Source organism: Salvelinus alpinus, chromosome 18 (assembly GCF_045679555.1).
Source record: "Salvelinus alpinus chromosome 18, SLU_Salpinus.1, whole genome shotgun sequence".
Lineage (NCBI taxonomy): Eukaryota > Metazoa > Chordata > Actinopteri > Salmoniformes > Salmonidae > Salvelinus > Salvelinus alpinus.
Genome location: NC_092103.1, coordinates 37,979,959 through 37,998,363, shown reverse-complemented (window position 1 = coordinate 37,998,363; position 18,405 = coordinate 37,979,959). Strand labels below are relative to the sequence as shown.

Below are 18,405 nucleotides of genomic sequence, written 5' to 3'. Positions count from 1 at the left end.
TCACACTGCTGAGCCGAGTCAAGTTGTACTGGTCTGGCCTGGTTATGCATCTACCATTAGGGGCTCTATTCATGCTGGAAAGGACAATGTGAACAAAAAAATATCAGCGGTATGGGTTGGCATGATGGTGTCAAAATAGAACCCTCACTTACTGTAAACCAGGCACCTCACTTTTTTCTACTTCCTCTATCCTTCCTCGCCGTTGTGGCCCACATGAAAAGCTGTGTCAATTTTATCGCCTCCCCCTGTTGTTCTTAAGTGTTACCCCTCCCAATATGGTCTGGTCGCAGGACAGCTGTGTGCCTTCTCCCTGTCAGCCTAGGTGTGCCACCTGTTCAACGCAGAAAGTTCTACCAAGGCCCCTGTGGCACCCGATGGGAGGAACCCAGTTAAAGTGGAAGTGACAGCATTTTAGTAACATGAAATCTTATTAAAATCTGTTCATATAGACTCCCAGCAAGAATTACATTTTTATTTTTTACATTTTCTGACAAGCGAGAACATAGTTGAGCAAGGCAGTTAACCCACTGTTCCCTGGGCGCCGAAGACGTGGATGTCGATTATGGCAGCCCCCCACACCTCTCTGATTCAGAGGGGTTGGGTTAAATGCGGAAGACACATTTCAGTTGAATGCATTCAGTTGTACAACTGACCGTTTAGATATGGTTATTTTTCGTAAATTCATAGAATGTTTGGGAAGGATGTATAGTAAGGCATTCATGAAAATTCGAAGCAATATATTGGGAAAGCGGCCGTGCGTTTGAACAATTAATAGACACTGCAGTAAATCTGTGTTCAGGACCGGAGTCTACACAGACCGGTGCGCCATAGCCACAGAGCTACAGTAGGCCTATATGCAATGAAGCGATTTGCCACACAGGCCTGCCATCATTCACTTTGAACTGGATTGTCTGTTTACAGGCAGAAGCAACAGCGCGACTGTAAATCTTTAGAAAACATTCGCCAAAAGCCACAAAATATTACCTGAATGGATTTCTGCAAATATGTAAATACCTTGTAAGAAATACCATAGGAGTCTTACAATTGGGAACATCACTATCCTATTTATTTATTTATTTAATTAATTTAACCTTTAATAGGCAACTCACTTAAGAACAAATTCTTATTTACAATGACGGCCAAACCCAGACAACGCTGGGCCAATTGTGCATTGCCCTATGGGACTTCCAATCACGGCCGGATGTAATGCAGCCTGAATTCGAATCAGGGACTCTAGTGACGCCTTTTGCACTGAGATGCAGTGCCGTAAACCGCTGCGCCACTCGGGAGCCTATTGATCAAACAACCATGACAAGTTAGGCTAGCTGCCTATTCACATCAACAAGATCAACAACTAATGCTAGCCAGAGTGAGATGAGCTAAGATCAAACGTTAGATAAACTCTCTCAACCTTCAGCTAGTTAGCTGTCAAAATGGCACTGATGATGGGGACTAGTAGTCTGCTCGTCCTTCTGCAGCTTGCCTGCCAATGCATGCTTGTCTCAACCCATGTTTTGACAACTGAATGGGAACTTCCCTGCCCGCTTATTTGATCGATGCCAAATACATTTGATTGACAACTAAGAGATATGCTAACTGTGGATAAGTCGTTCAAGTTCAGCATAGCAAGCTAGCTAGCAAAGCGATTTAACATTTCTTGCTAGCTAACCAAATAACACCTGCAGCATCTGTAGCCAATAAAAAACGATGAGGGGATAAAGTCGGTCACTCACCCACTCCTCCTATGACATGACATCTTCCCAGCAGCTAGCTAGCTAACGTTAGGCTCCGGCTTTTTAGCTAGCCAGGGGTGTCAAACTCAACCATTAAAAAATATTTTAAAAACACACTGAAATTGCGGGACAGACAGCCTATTTGTTTTTACAACAAAACGTTAAACTGTGACCCAAACATGGTCATTGTTGTAAAAATATGGCCCTTTATAATGTCCACATGATGCTGTGTATATAGGATTTTAACATATTAAAACATGAAATCAATTATATTTGTCCAGCCTCTGCTGATATGCTTCCAAATGTGCATAATATGCTGTGACCCTAATCGAAAAGTATTTAATAACACAAATGGAACTATAGGTTGTTGTAATATTTAAATGTATATATTTTTTGCACAGCATGGATCACCGGTGTGGTTGAATTCAGCATTTCTGTATGGTGCACTCAAAATGCAGCTAGTTGAGTAGCCAACCTAGGTTACTGCTCAAATGTTTCTGTAATAGGCCTACATGCCTGTTGCATGGTGTTTTTTGGTTAATTGTCGAGCTTTAAAAACCAAGTCAGCATTTTAGTAGCCTAGCTAGGACTGTGGCATGTCTGTACACTTTTCCCACTGCTGCATGCTGTAAACGGGACACACGAAAGTAGCGCAATTGAAGTTGCGAGCGCATCAGGCTGTAATTTTATAAAGTAGATGACTCAACTGTTGACTGATTTTTATACTCTCTTGTGTGTCCTATTCGGTCCACGGGCCTTGTTTGTCACGTGCGCTAGTCTATTAGCCACGTTATGACTGACTTGTGATCATTTCCCTTACTAGTTTGAGTGTATTAACATTCCCAACCTTAGTTACAGTCATCTGTATTTGTCCAGAATATTGAGTCATTGAAACTGAAACGGTGCATCCAACCTACAACCTGCATCCCGGCAGTGATTTTACAACCTGATAACAATATTTTTTGGGACTACCAAGAAATGTATTGGTGAATTATATTGAACTGCAATCATCTATTCTGCCAACAATACCTTACTGTACGTCATGGAATTTTGATCAAAATATAATCTATTTTTATAACTTCTTATGAAGTTGGTTTTGAAGCATAAACTGTGAATTTGATGTTTTTGACTTACAGTGGGGCAAAAAAGTATTTAGTCAGCCACCAATTGTACAAGTTCTCCCACTTAAAAAGATGAGAGAGGCCTGTAATTTTCATCATAGGTACACTTCAACTATGACAGACAAAATGAGAGAAAAGAATCCAGAAAGTCACATTGTAGGATTTTTTATGAATTTATTTGCAACAAACAAGCAAGATTTCTGGCTCTCACAGACCTGTAACTTCTTCTTTAAGAGGCTCCTCTGTCCTCCACTCGTTACCTGTATTAATGGCACCTGTTTGAACTTGTTATCAGTATAAAAGACACCTGTCCACAACCTCAAACAGTCACACTCCAAACTCCACTATGGCCAAGACCAAAGAGCTGTCAAAGGACACCAGAAACAAAATTGTAGACCTGCACCAGGCTGGGAAGACTGAATCTGCAATAGGTAAGCAGCTTGGTTTGAAGAAATCAACTGTGGGAGCAATTATTAGGAAATGGAAGACATACAAGACCACTGATAATCTCCCTGGATCTGGGGCTCCACGCAAGATCTCACCCCGTGGGGTCAAAATGATCACAAGAACGGTGAGCAAAAATCCCAGAACCACACGGGGGGACCTAGTGAATGACCTGCAGAGAGCTGGGACCAAAGTAACAAAGCCTACCATCAGTAACACACTACGCCGCCAGGGACTCAAATCCTGCAGTGCCAGACGTCTCCCCCTGCTTAAGCCAGTACATGGCCAGGCCCGTCTGAAGTTTGCTAGAGAGCATTTGGATGATCCAGAAGAAGATTGGGAGAATGTCATATGGTCAGATGAAACCAAAATATAACTTTTTGGTAAAAACTCAACTCGTCGTGTTTGGAGGACAAAGAATGCTGAGTTGCATCCAAAGAACACCATACCTACTGTGAAGCATGGGGGTGGAAACGTCATGCTTTGGGGCTGTTTTTCTGCAAAGGGACCAGGACGACTGATCCGTGTAAAGGACAGAATGAATGGGGCCATGTATCGTGAGATTTTGAGTGAAAACCTCCTTCCATCAGCAAGGGCATTGAAGATGAAACGTGGCTGGGTCTTTCAACATGACAATGATCCCAAACACACCGCCCGGGCAACGAAGGAGTGGCTTCGTAAGAAGCATTTCAAGGTCCTGGAGTGGCCTAGCCAGTCTCCAGATCTCAACCCCATAGAAAATCTTTGGAGGGAGTTGAAAGTCCGTGTTGCCCAGCAACAGCCCCAAAACATCACTGCTCTAGAGGAGATCTGCATGGAGGAATGGGCCAAAATACCAGCAACAGTGTGTGTGAACCTTGTGAAGACTTACAGAAAACGTTTGACCTCTGTCATTGCCAACAAAGGGTATATAACAAAGTATTGAGAAACTTTTGTTATTGACCAAATACTTATTTTCCACCATAATTTGCAAATAAATTCATAAAAAATCCTACAATGTGATTTTCTGGATTTCTTTTCTCATTTTGTCTGTCATAGTTGAAGTGTACCTATGATGAAAATTACAGGCCTCTCATCTTTTTAAGTGGGAGAACTTGCACAATTGGTGGCTGACTAAATACTTTTTTGCCCCACTGTATATTATGATTGTCTGTTTGTTTCATATCTGCAAAGTAGTTAAAACGCTGTCAGTTCCACTTTAAAAGGAACATGGATATTTGGTGCGCCAACCTACATACAGTACACCAGCAGACCTGCTTCCATTCACCTTGTCTACCGTCTTCTTATTTTAGACGCTTTTATCATTTTTTTTACTCAATCTGTTTTTAGAGTGTCAGTATGTCGACGTCCCTGAGATACTTAATCAATGTCCTCCCGAGCTTTCATCCTCCCCTCCCTCTCCAATTCTCTCTCTCTCTTCATCCCTCCATCCAGGTCACAATGGAGCCTGCTGCACTCGTCCTCATCCCTTGTTCCACCTCTCTCCAGGCTCTTCTACCTGTTTTCTCTCCTTTTTTTGTTGTTCATTATATCCAAAGTGTAGCTGGTGGCACCATGTGTCCTTGTTCCCTGTTCTCTCTCTACCTCCCTCTGTGTAGACTGTTGTATCTCACCCAAAGGGGCCAAATAGGATTTTGGAAACACTTCCCAGAACCAGCTGTATTTATGAATTATATATGCTGAACAAAAATATAAACGCAACATGCAGCAATTTCAAAGATTTTACTGAGTTAGTTCATATAAGGAAATCAGTCAATTGAAAAAATGTATTCATCTCTAATCTATGGATTTCACATGACTGGCAATACAGATATGCATTTGTTGGTCACAGATACTTAAACAAAAACAAAAAGTAGGTGCGTTGATCAGAAGGACTAGTCAGTAGTCAACACCATTTGCCTCATGCAGCGCGACACATCTCCTTCGCATAGAGTTGATCAAGCTGTTGATTGTGGCCTGTGGAATGTTGTCCCACTCCTCTTCAATGGCTGTGCAAAGTTTCTGGATATTGTCAGGAACTGGAACATGCTGTCGATCCAGAGCATCCCAAATATGCTCAATGGTTGACATGTCTGGTCAGTATGCAGGCCATGGAATAACTGGGACATTTTCAGGAATTGTGTACAGATCCTTGCGACATGGGGCCATGCATTATCATGCTAAAACATCAGGTGATGGCGGTGGATGAATGGCACTACAATGGGCCTCAGGATCTCGTCACGGTATCTCTGTGCATTCAAATTGTCATCGATTAAATGCAATTGTGTTCGTTGTCCATATCTTATGCCTGCCCATACCATAACCCCACCGCCACCGTGGGGCATTCTGTTCACAACTTTGACATCAGCAAACCGCTCACCCACACAACGCCATCTGTGCGGTACAGTTGAAATCGGGATTAATCCGTGAAGAGTACACTTCTCCAACATGCCAGTGGCCATCGAAGGTGAGCATTTGCCCACTGAAGTCAGTTATGACGCCAGACTGCAGTCAGGTCAAGACTGGTGAGGACAACGAGCACACAGATGAGCTTCCCTGAGACTGTTATGACAGTTTGTGCAGAAATTCTTCGGTTGTGCAAACCCAGTTTCATCAGCTGTCCGGGAGGCTGGTCTCAGACGATCCCGCAGGAGAAGAAGCCGGATGTGGTTACACCTGGTTTGTGGTAATGAGGCTGGTTGGACGTACTGACATATTCTCTAAAACGATGTTTGAGGCAGCTTATGGTAGCGAAATGAACATTCATTTCTCTGGCAATAGCTCCGGTAGACATTCCTGCAGTCAGCATGCCAATTGCACGCTTCCTCAACTTGAGACTTCTGTGGCATTGTGTTGTGAGGCAAAACTACACATTTTAGAGTGGCCTTTTATTGTCCACAGCACAAGGTGCATCTGTGTAAAGATCATGCTATTTAATCAGCTTCTTGGTTTATCTTTGCAAAGGAGAAATGCACAGAAATGCCTGCACACACAACTGTAGCTCTCCTAGGAAGAAATTTGATCATTCTTGATTTAGGGCCTGAATATTCTTGGTAACCCAGAAGAAAAAGTGTATGTAATTTGGTCAGATGCTCAATTATTTAAGCAAGTTCAAAAATATATTAAGCACCTCCCTTAAATGGAAACTCTGCAAGTCTAGGGACCCAATGTTCTTTCCCCTTTCCGAAATTCGAAAGATGTGAGCACCTGCGAAATTGTGATTTGTCAACAAAATGATTCACAACAAAAAGATCTGCGTACTAAACCAAAGTTCCTTGTTAGTTGTCGTATCCCACAGTCTGTTGACAGTCGCTGCTATCATTTATGTTAGGTTCATCTGTCCATGAGAGAATAGGGCCTGAATGCCAGGAGTTGGCTGGGTGGAATAATGAGCCAATAGCACACCTAGCAAGACTGCTACAGCAATGGAGCGTGACAAAGGTTCAACTATTTGGGGCGAGGAGCAGGAGTGCCAGGTGCAGCTGGTTAACTGGGTCTAGGCTGCGCCGTCCTACCTCTCCCCCTCCCTCTCCTGTCCGGCTTCTAGCGTCCTGCCCTCCTCCCGCCGGCCTGGATGCCCAGAATTGGGTCGCTCGCCTGGGGAGCTGGCACCAGACCCACAGACCAGGAGCTAAAGGGGGAGTGGACACACACAAGCGTACAGTAATGACTTTAAACTCAGGGGCGTATAATACAAACATACAGACTCACCTGTACACAAAAAACAAATCCAATGCCTGTTGTCATGCATGCTAAACTGTGTTCAAATACATACTGTAGCATACACACACACACACAGACTCGGGCTTCACATTTTCTACACACTTTTCCCCCCCTGTTTATTCCTGACGGGCGGGGCTTCAGTGGATGTTCTGAATAGAAGTGTGGTATATAGTTGACTCAGCTGCCGGGTTTACGAAGATGTCTTCTCTTCCAAGCTGTTATTGAACATAATGAGGTGGTGGTGGTTGCTTTTGAAATGTCTTTCTTGGCCTTGCGTTATTGATTATTCCAGCCACAACTCTTAACTCACATTCAATACATCATACATCTAGTCAGTCCCAGTACACATGTTTACTGAGGCAAGTCAAGAAAATATGGCTTTTGCGTTCTCAAGAGGACTTTAAATATATATTTATTCATGAAATGAAATGGAGGCCTGTATTCTTAAAGCCTCTCAGAGTATGAGTGGTTAAGGTCCCCTCTGTCCATTCATCATAATCTACAGGCAAAACTGATCCTAGATCAACACTCCTCCGAGAGGCTTTATAAATATGGGCCCAGGTAATGTGCCTTGATTCTCTGTCTGGAGGTCAGGAACTTCCCTACAACTATTTTGTTATATGCATGACCTAGTCTGTAACTGTTTTTTCTAGTGGCTTATCGAAGTGCATTAAACTAAGATAGGAGAAACAACCAAAGTATGTGATCAGAGTAAAATACACTATGTTGCCATGGGTTATGCCTAACTGTGGGATCTCATGTGGTGTCCCTCAAGGCTCTATTTTAAGCCCCATTCTATAAATAATCTACATGCTCTCTTGTCCTCCTGATTTAACCCTCCTGTTGTGTTTGTTTCATGTTAATGAATTCTGTGTTCCGGTCCAAAATGACCGCCCCATTATAGCTGATTCTAAATCCATAATAATACATATATTATCACCTAATGTTAGATCTTTTTGTCAACTTAAGTTATTGTGAACATTACAAGTTTTTAACTTCTATTTGCTATTTATAGCCTGTAGGTCTCATTGACCTGAGTTCATACAACTCGTTTTTGAGTTTAAAAAAAAGCACAATGTATGGATTATTTTTGACTATAACAAATACTCAGATGAAACGTATTGTGCTATTTATTACATACTACTTTGTTGTCAAAGTTTAACAAGGACTCTCCTCACCAGTGTCATGATCAAAGATATGATCAAGATCCTCACATACAGTATATCGTTTGGTCATTATGCTCCCACAGAATGAATTGTGAACAAGGCCTTAAAAATGCTTTATATACCAGAGCTGCAAGAAAAGTTGGATATATTATTGAAACAATGTTGCGATTGTTTGTGAGAATGCCAACAGGTGTTGTTCCCATGGGGGGAAAGATTCTATTGAGGAAAGGTTCCCGTGGGGGTTGCCATGGAAGCCAAGAAGGGGAGTGAGGTGTGTGTGTGTGTGTGAGCTCAAACACATGCATGTGGGTGTCTGGGAGATCAAGTGTGTCCATCTGATGAATGTGCCTGAACTCGATTTTATACACTAATTGTAGTCTCACCCATTCACTTCTAATGACTGGTCATTTTTGACTGGGAACACAACTGTAAAAAAGTTAAATAAAACACCCGAAATGTAATGAAAATCATCAAAATGTATTTTGTATGTTCAGATGTCCTGTGTGGACAAAGTCATGGAACCTTATGACAATCAGATTAAATGAACTACATTTTGCAGAGAGAACTTGTAAATCGGTCCAATTCGACCAGAACACAGCGGGTGGGTTAAAAATAATGGTGTTCACTTCTAATGTTAGACTGACGACACACAGATCTACATCAAAACAGACCTGGACACCTTCGTGTACATAAAGAATCCCACACTGGAGGACTATATACAATCTGTATTTATACTATACCATTTAAATACATACACTAAGTGTTAGGGACATTTTCAAAGTGGGACCACACACAGTATGAATTAAACATGGGCTGTATGTTTGTGGAGCAGCCTGAGGAGGCTTTCAAAGAAAGTGGAACATTCTGAATATTTCAAAAATTCCTTCGGGTTCTTTAGATGGTACTCCCATTTTGTGTGCTTGAGGCAGGTATTTGGTCAAACTCTACCTAGAGGTAAGCCTTGATTTGGATGCCTAGATGTTTGTTTTTTTTCATATATATATATATCTCGCAACTTGCGTACCTGGTTAAATATATATATATTTCACCTTTATTTAACCAGGTACGCCAGTTGAGAACACGTTCTCATTTACAACTGCGACCTGGCCAAGATAAAGCAAAGCAGTGCGACAAAAACAGTTACACATGGGATAAACAAACGTACATTCAATAACACAATAGAAAAATCTGTATACAGTGTGTGCTAAGGAGGTAATGCAATAAATAGGCCAATAGTGGCGAAGTAATTACAATTTAGCAATTTACACTGGAGTGATATGTGCAGATGAGGATGTGCAAGTAGAAATACTAGTGTGCAAAAGAGCAGAAAAACAAATATGGGGATGAGGTAGGTAGTTGGTTGGATGGGCTATTTACAGATGGGCTGTGTACAGCTGCAGCGATCGGTAAGCTGCTCTGACAGTTGACGCTTAAAGTTCGTGAGGGAGATATGTCTCCAATTTCAGTGGTTTTTTGTGGGTTTTTTTTTTTGGGGGGGGGGTTTTGCAATTCGTTCCAGTCGTTGGCAGCAGAGAACTAGAAGGAAAGGCGGCCAAATGAGGTGTTTGGGGATGACCAGTGAAATATACCTGCTGGAGCGCGTGCTTCGGGTGGGTGTTGCTATGGTGACCAGTGAGCTGAGATAAGGCGGAGCTTTACCTTGCAAAGACTTATAGATGACCTGGAGCCAGTGAGTTTGGCGACGAACATGTAGCGAGGACCAGCCAACGAGAGCATACAGGTCGCAGTGGTGGATAGTATATGGGGCTTTGGTGACAAAACGGATGGCACTGTGATAGATTGCATCCAATTTGCTGAGTAGAGTGTTGGAGGCTATTTTGTAAATGACGTCGCCGAAGTCAAGGATCCATAGGATGGTCAGTTTTACGAGGGTGTTTCGGAGCATGAGTGAAGGCTTTGTTGCGAAATAGGAAGCTAATTCTAGATTTAACTTTGGATTGGAGATGCTTAATGTGAGTCTGGAAGGAGAGTTTACAGTCTAGCCAGACACCTAGGTATTTATAGTTGTCCACATATTCTAAGTCCGAACCGTCCAGAGTAGAGATGCTAGTCGGGCGGGCAGCGATCGGTTGAAGAGCCTGCATTTCGTTTTACTAGCAATTAAGAGCAGTTGGAGGCCACGGAAGGAGTGTTGTATGGTGTTGAAGCTCGTTTGGAGGTTTGTTAACACAGTGTCCAAAGAAGGGCCAGATGTATATAGAATAGTGTCGTCTGCGTAGAGGTGGATCAAAGAATCACCCGCAGCAAGAGCGACATTGATTATATATAGAGAAAAGAGTCGGCCCGAGAATTGAACCCTGTGGCACCCCCATACAGACTGCCAGTGTTCCAGACAGCAGGCCCTCCGATTTGACACACTGAACTCTATTTGAGAAGTAGTTAGTGAACCAGGCGAGGCAGTCATTAGAGAAAGAATACGATAAGAATACGGTGATTGATTATCTTATTAAACAAACTTATTAAATGTCAACTGTCTGCAACATGCAGCTGTTTCTTATACTGGTTGGGTGGCTAGGGATGGCTAATAAACCTAGTTAATTTGGTAATTTAATGGTCTGGGGCCAGTTTATCATAGTACTTCATCCAAATCCAATGGTCCTGGCCCCTGAGCTGCCTGGGTGAGGGACTATCCAAATGAAGTTAGACCAACGTTTCAAGATGCTTGTTCCATCTGGAGGTTTTCAGGGTTTACATTTTTTATTTATAAAAAAAATATTTTTGGGACTAAATCCTATGCCTTTTTCTGCTGCCTCCTCAGAATAACGACCTCAACGGCGATGGGGGATGGAGTGAAGAAAGTGAAGAGGAGTGCAAATGGACCGACGGAAGAGCGGGAGAGCATGGCCTGATGGGAGATGTAGTACCCCAGCTCAGCCAAATACAGCGTCTCTGGACTATGTGGCCACAAGTGTGGTGACGGACACTCATTGCCCAGACATGAATTCTTAACCCACTTCACTTGAGTGTGGGTAGCAGCCCAATATTAACAGGGGAACCCCCAACTATGGTTTAACAATGGTGGTTCTAACTGTATGTGTATGTTAATGTATATCAATGAAATGACCCTCTGAATCAGAATTCCCTTTGATGTTTGAGTGAAGGAAATGTGGGGACTCCAAGTAACTAAGTCCACAATTCCTTGTCTGTTTTAATTGATACACTGAGGCTGCTGTGCTTGGTAATTATTTATCTTTGTTATTATTTATTTTCTAATGTACATGCAGCATGATATCTCCTGTGACTCGCTATCTGCCACACACACACACACACACAACCAGATACATTCTGATGAGGAGACAATGTCAAAAGCCAGTGGTAAAGAACAAACACTGTATATTTATTTATCCCTTCTTGCAAACCATAAAGTGGAAAAACTTAAGTTATAGTTTTAATGAAATATAGCATCTCACATAAACTGACAGATCTCTTTTCTATTCACCTAAGTTATTTGTGTTGTGCATCAGATTACTGCTGTTTTCCCTATTCTTCCTTAATTTGTGGTGCTTCATCTGCAGTGGAGTGGTACTGTGACTTATGCTTGTGAGATGCTTACAGATGCCCATTTGGGTCAAGGTTCCCTGCCTCGTGTGAGTCTAGCTTGTGGGTTGCAATTTGTTTTGTCAGCAAGTCATTTTCAGGGAAAAATCCATTGGCCTGTCAAGTTTTATTTTTGGTAGCAATGAAACTTGTCTAACTGCTTGAGAAACTGAGACGCCATATAGAATATACAATATCTTGATGTACTTTTACTTCTCCATATACCAACCATATGGTCAGAGGTGACTGATAAATGTATGTATTTAAAGTCAGTATGGCCAAAGCGGCAGACCACATCTTCAGTGGTGGAGAGGGGTATACTGACCGATGATGCCATTATTTGTTGATCAAGATGTTGGTATAATGTCTATATTTTGTTCATATAACAGTAATGCAAAACACATTGGCCTCCAGACCAGAAAGCAATGGGAGATAGATAATTATGTTCGCTGATGTTTGATGTTGCACATAAGCTGTGTTTGTTTAAAGACTCCATATATCGTTAAATTACAAAAGGAGATGAACAACCATGTAAATACTTTATCCTCTGTTCATAAAGGCTTTTTTGATCCTCAATTGACGTCTTTTGTTTTTAAAGCTGTCTTATTAATTGTTCCTAAATGCTATGCATCACATTTTCAGAGCTCAATTAGAATTTTGATGGGGACATGTTTAAAAGGGGGTCTGGAAGAGAGGCATGTAACAAAAGCCCTCGCCCACCCTTTCTTGTTTGTTCTGGAACTGTTTTTTTTTCCTGTGGCGTTTGAAGGAGACAGATGGATGCTTTCAATAATACATTGACAGGCTTGAGATGTGTGGGAGGTTGGTTAGTCTGGCACCACAATTCGGAGGGACTGCTCTCTCGCCATGTACAGGAGGCTGCTGAGGGGAGAACGGCTCATACTAATGTCCAGAACGGCGCAAAAATTCAACAACCTCCGCTCTAGCCATTACCATGAGCCCATTATCTCAAGGTTCCACCAACCTCCTGTGTTGTGTGCCACTGAAAGCAGTTTTCAGATTTGTTAGAACCGTAAAAACATAAATACACAAAATGTATTTATACATCGATAAAATGACAGATAACGGACCTATATACCTACCAAAAACACTTTTATTGCAAAGTAGATAACAATAGAAAAGTCTAGTGGATATTGCTAGTCGTCTAGCCTTGTAAACATCTGCCAAAATTATTTAATTACGAATAGGCTTTTTTTCTCTCAATTTGCTTTGAATAAAGCATCTTTGTTTAACATGAGCCCTACACATTGCGGATACTGTAGTAGCCTGATATCAAGAAAAATATAGGCGTCCCTTATGTTTGAATTTATTAAAATGCCTGTATTTTGGTATTGCTTTTCGAATGAGACGAGAAATGAGAGAACGGGTCATGCGATCCTTGCATGGCATTGAAAGGGGAGATTCCATGAAAACACGCCACTTCGATACAGCTAGGACTGAAAGTAATTTTTTTGTAGCAGGTTAGGAGAATTAGTTTAAGGTTAAGAAAATAGTTAGGGTTTGCGTAAATGTTCTCCTAACCTGCTACGAAAGGTCACTTCCTGGTCGTAGCTGTATAGAAGTGAGGGGAGACTATAAGGACACAGATTACGTTGGCCGTTAAACGTGTCCTTATAGCCTTTTCCATAGAAGAGCCATGTTGCATGCTTTTAGGGAGTCCCATTGAAGGGGTCGAAGGATCACGTGATGTCAGACTAGGGGACATACTCACTTCAAGCCACTTTGATATAAAGTGATTTTCATAGCAGGTTATGAGAGCATTTTCCTAAACTTAATTTTAGTCTCCTAACCTGCTATGTTAATTATCTTAGCCTGCTGTGTAAATTTCTCCTAACCTGATACGAAAAAGTAACTTGGGTATCGGTGTTTCATGTCAGACTAGATGAGCTGGAGAGCAGTTCAGCCAGTTGGCGACTTGGCAGAAGTGGACAGAGAGGGACAAGAGTCAGCACCGACAGGACAGGTGGCACTGACTTCGTGCAGAAAGGATGAATGAATAGGCCTACCCACATTATCTGCTTCAAAGGCGAAGACTGTCCAAAGCCTAAAACGTTCCTCTTTTTTTAAATTCACGAAGAGGTGAGCCTGATGAGGTGAACAGCAAGTGAGGTAAACATCTGACAACAAAAACATGTTTTTGAAAATGACACTTTTTGCCGGGGTCCATAGGCTAGGCCTACAGAATAGAGCGCAGTCTAGCACGAAGATCATTTTTAAATAATAATGTTTAAATTTCTTTCTTATATTAGGTCCATAATGAATGGATTGGAACGTCAGTATTGCTCCAAGCTTGCTATGCAGTCAAATGTACTAGTTTTGACCACCTTGACCAGCATGCAGCCTACATTCTCTTGTAGGTCTATTTTGGTTCAATTACATTTTTATTCCAGAATTGCATTCATATTTAGTACAGGGCCCTTAAGGAGCCCTCTGATAGACATCTCATGATTTTCATTTAATCTCTTGAAAGAACTGAATTAAAATGCATTCCCAAACATATTCAAGACTTGCCTCTTGTATTAGGCTATTTACCCATTAAACAGGCAAAAATATGCCATCATATAATATGCATTTTGTTTTTACTTCAACCCAACATTTAATGCCCCCCCCCCACAAACTCTATTTCAAGATGAGCATGTCTATTCTCGGATTACCCTACTTTGCTCATCTCTCTTTCTGTTCAAAGTGTGTGTACTCATCTTCTTAAGGCACACTAATTGTGTGGTAGGCTGCTTAACCAGCTCAGACCACAGCAAAGTAGTGTCAGTTGTCAGCTGTGCCTCTTTCCTGGCCAGGCTGGACTAAAGGGTAAGTAGCATAAACATAACTACATGTAACATATGGATTTGCATTAGTATACACATCAAAAGTCCCAATACAATGTTACACCTCACATTTCTATTTTTGGAGTTACTTAAAACCGATCATAATTCCGAAGGATGTGTGATGTAATAGGGAGGACCCGGCAAGCAAGCCTATTCCCTATAATGAGTTAGCCAGTCAGCACGGCTACGGTCGGCATGCTAGAGCTCAACTACTGGAGACCAGTTAGAACACAACTAACACAGCACAACCCAACTCAGGGAAAATCCAATAGCTATAGCAAATTAAATACAAAATAGATAGATTTCAGATGTCAGTCAACTAGCGCTCTAGCACTTAGCCAAGATGGAAAAAGTTACAAAAGCCCCGTAGCCTACTTCACAGAGAACATGCCCAAAAGTTGACAAATCAAAAAGGAGAACCTACGAGGTACGTTACACAATTAGAGCAAGCAGGTATGAATTTTATTTTATTTGTTTTGAGCCCATGGCAAGAATGTACCAAAGGGTTCCCACTAGATAATACAGCCACAAAGTCTGTGAAGAGCATGAGGTGTGGCTAATGTTAGCCTGCATGAGCTAGCTACAGAGCTAGCATACAAACTCAATAGCACAGAGTAGATCCTCCATATGACGTTGAGAAATACTGCATTGTGGGTAGTTCGGAAGATATCCGGGAAATAAGTTAATAAATATGTAAAAATAAACATAACTATGTTTGTAGTGTTAGGGCAAAAACCAAATCGTGCACTCCTTGCGATCCCGAGGACCGAGTTTGGGAAACGCTGGTCTAAGACATTGGTTGCTCCCGTGGGAGACCCGGGTCCATATTCTGCGTGTTACACATGCAAGCCAGGTCCCTTGGAGAGGGCGATTAGTAGATTTGAGGCTTCTCCACAGGCAAGTGGTTCAATGGCAAAGATGGACTGTCCCTCTCGTCATGTCACGTGGTGAGGACTGTGTTCCTGCCATGAAACATGCAAAGCTTCATCAGTTCAGTTGCGAACCGTAAAGCCTCTCCCCAATGATAAGAACATCTGCAGCAATAACCGGTTGGATTTGACAGGCAGCTGTTTGTCTGATGTATCATGGTCTATCGCTGGAATCTGCCAGTGTAAACAGAAATTTATCTGGCAACAAAATAAACTATGATTTTCTGCAGCGAATCCATACAACATAAGCACTAAGCAGTTTGTGACATCTGCTGATGTCAAAAGGGCTTTATAAATACATTTGAACAACATATGACATTATATGATACAACATAGGCCTATGCCAAATGTAAAATGCCCAGCATACCACCCTGCATACCACTGCTGGCTTGCTTCTGAAGCTAAGCAGGGTTGGTCCTGGTCAGTCCCTGGATGGGAGACCAGGTGCTGCTGGAAGTGGTGTTGGAGGGCCAGTAGGAGGCACTCTTTCCTCTGGTCTAAACAAAGATCCCAATGCAGTGATTGGGGACACTGCTCTGTGTAGGGTGCCGTCTTTCGGATGGGATGTTAAACGGGTGTCCTGACTCTCTGAGGTCATTAAAGATCCCACGGCACTTATCGTAAGAGTAGGGGTGTTAACCCCGGTGTCCTGGCTAAATTCCCAATCTGGCCCTCAACCATCACGGTCACCTAATAATCCCCAGTTTACAATTGGCTCATTCATCCCCCTCCTCTCCCCTGTAACTATTCCCCAGGTCGTTGCTGCAAATGAGAACGTGTTCTCAGTCAACTTACCTGGTAAAATAACGGTAAAATAAATAAATAAAATACAAATTCCTAAAAAATCTGAGCTAGTCTAGTAGCATGATACACAATGACCCCCCATAAGGTGTCACTGTAGCTTTAAGTCTCTTTTATAACCCCTTTAAATCATTGTTCTATCAGTGACCTACTTACAAAGGTGGATTTTTTTTTTAAATACAGTGAGCTTCAAAGGTATTGGGACAGGGACACATTTTTGGTTGTCTTGGCTCTGTACTCTAGCACTTTGGATTTGAAATGATACAATCACTATGAGGTTAAAGTGCAGACTGTCAGCTTTAATTTGAGGGTATTTCATCCATATCGGGTGAATCGTTTAGTAACGACTGCACTTTTTGTACACAGTCCCCCCATTTTAGTGGACCTTAAGTATTGAGACAAATTCACTTATGTGTATTAAAGTAGTCAAAAGTTTAGTATTTGGTCTCATATTCCTAGCACGCAATGATACTATTAAGTGTATGTTTCTACAAACTTGTTGGATGCATTTCTATGTTTGTCTCTGTAACTTTCTCACGCATCATTATTTCTCACTGTCCCAATACTTTTGGAGCTCACTGTAGTCTACCGTGTATAACGTCCTCCTGTTAGAGATTATTCTGGGAGGGACAGAGACAGGTGGGATGGGCTTTAGCCAACCGGGGCTTTTTTGTTCTGATGATTTTCTGCATGGTTTAGTTATATATAGAACCTCAAAGGTACATACCTCAGAGTTACGGAGAAAATGAAGCCATGTGCCCACCATGCCTATTGTAATATAGGTAGTAGGAGAAGCACTTTTGGATTATTCCTTTGAGATGTAGCCTGCCAGTCAATATCTTATTAAAAAGGGTACCATGCAAAAATTTCATTTCTCATAGGCCTATACTCTTGTTGAAGTCAACTGGAAAATCTAAAGGTTTTCTTTCAATAGCCACACATATCCTTGGTGTTAATTGGAAGATACTTTAGTGCACATTTTGTCAAGCTCAATTACCCCCTTGTCTTCAAGCATGGTGGCGGCTGCATCATGTTATGGGTATGCTTGTGTAACAGTATAACTTTAAACCGTCCCCTCGCCCCGACACGGGCGCGAACCAGGGACCCTCTGCACACATCAACAACGGTCGCCCACGAAGCATCGTTACCCATCGCTCCACAAAGGCCACGGCCCTTGCAGAGCAAGGGGAAACCCTACTTAAGTCTCAGAGCAAGTGACGTAACTGATTGAAATGCTAGTAGCGCGTACCCGCTAACTAGCTAGCCATTTCACATCCGTTACACTCACCCCCCTTTCAACCTCCTCCTTTTCCGCAGCAACCAGTGATCCGGGTCAACAGCATCAATGTAACAGTATAACTTTAAACCGTCCCCTCGCCCCGACACGGGCGCGAACCAGGGACCCTCTGCACACATCAACAACGGTCGCCCACGAAGCATCGTTACCCATCGCTCCACAAAGGCCACGGCCCTTGCAGAGCAAGGGGAAACCCTACTTAAGTCTCAGAGCAAGTGACGTAACTGATTGAAATGCTAGTAGCGCGTACCCGCTAACTAGCTAGCCATTTCACATCCGTTACACTTGTCATTGGCAAGGGAGTTTTTTAGGATAAAAAGAAACGGAATAGAGCTAAGCACAGGCAAAATCCTAGAGGATAACTTGGTTCAGTCTGCTTTTTAACGGACACTGGGAGACAAATTCAACTTTCAGCAGGACAATAACCTTAAAGACAATGCCAAATATACGCTGGAGTTGCTTACTAAGACAACATTGAATGTTCCTGAGTGGCCGAGTTACAGTTTTGACTTAAATCGGCTTTAAAATTGATGGCAAGACTTGAAAATGGCTGTCTAGCTATGAACAACAACCAACTTGACAGAGCTAGAAGAATTCTAACAAGAATAATGTGCAAATATTTTACAATCCAGGTGTGCAAAGCTCTTAGAGACTTACCCAGAAAGACTGTAATCACTGCCAAAGGTGATTCTAACATGTATTGACTCAGGTGGTTGAATACTTATCTAATCAAGATATATTAGTGTTTTATTTTAATTTCTTTACAATGTTAGAATTTTTCTTTCTCTTTGACATTACAGATAATTTT

General features: G+C 42.1%; 1 protein-coding gene across 1 annotated transcript in view; it reads left to right on the top strand.

Annotated features, from left to right (window-relative positions):
* The window catches only part of gpr107 (G protein-coupled receptor 107), a 31,039-nt gene extending 18,739 nt beyond the window's left edge, over positions 1-12,300 (top strand). Inside the window, exon 18 of the mRNA XM_071351858.1 lies at positions 10,946-12,300. Coding sequence (XP_071207959.1) covers positions 10,946-11,036 — 91 coding nt within the window. The 3' untranslated portion in view covers positions 11,037-12,300. The remainder of the gene's footprint in view (positions 1-10,945) is intronic.
* The last annotated feature ends 6,105 nt before the right edge of the window (positions 12,301-18,405 follow it).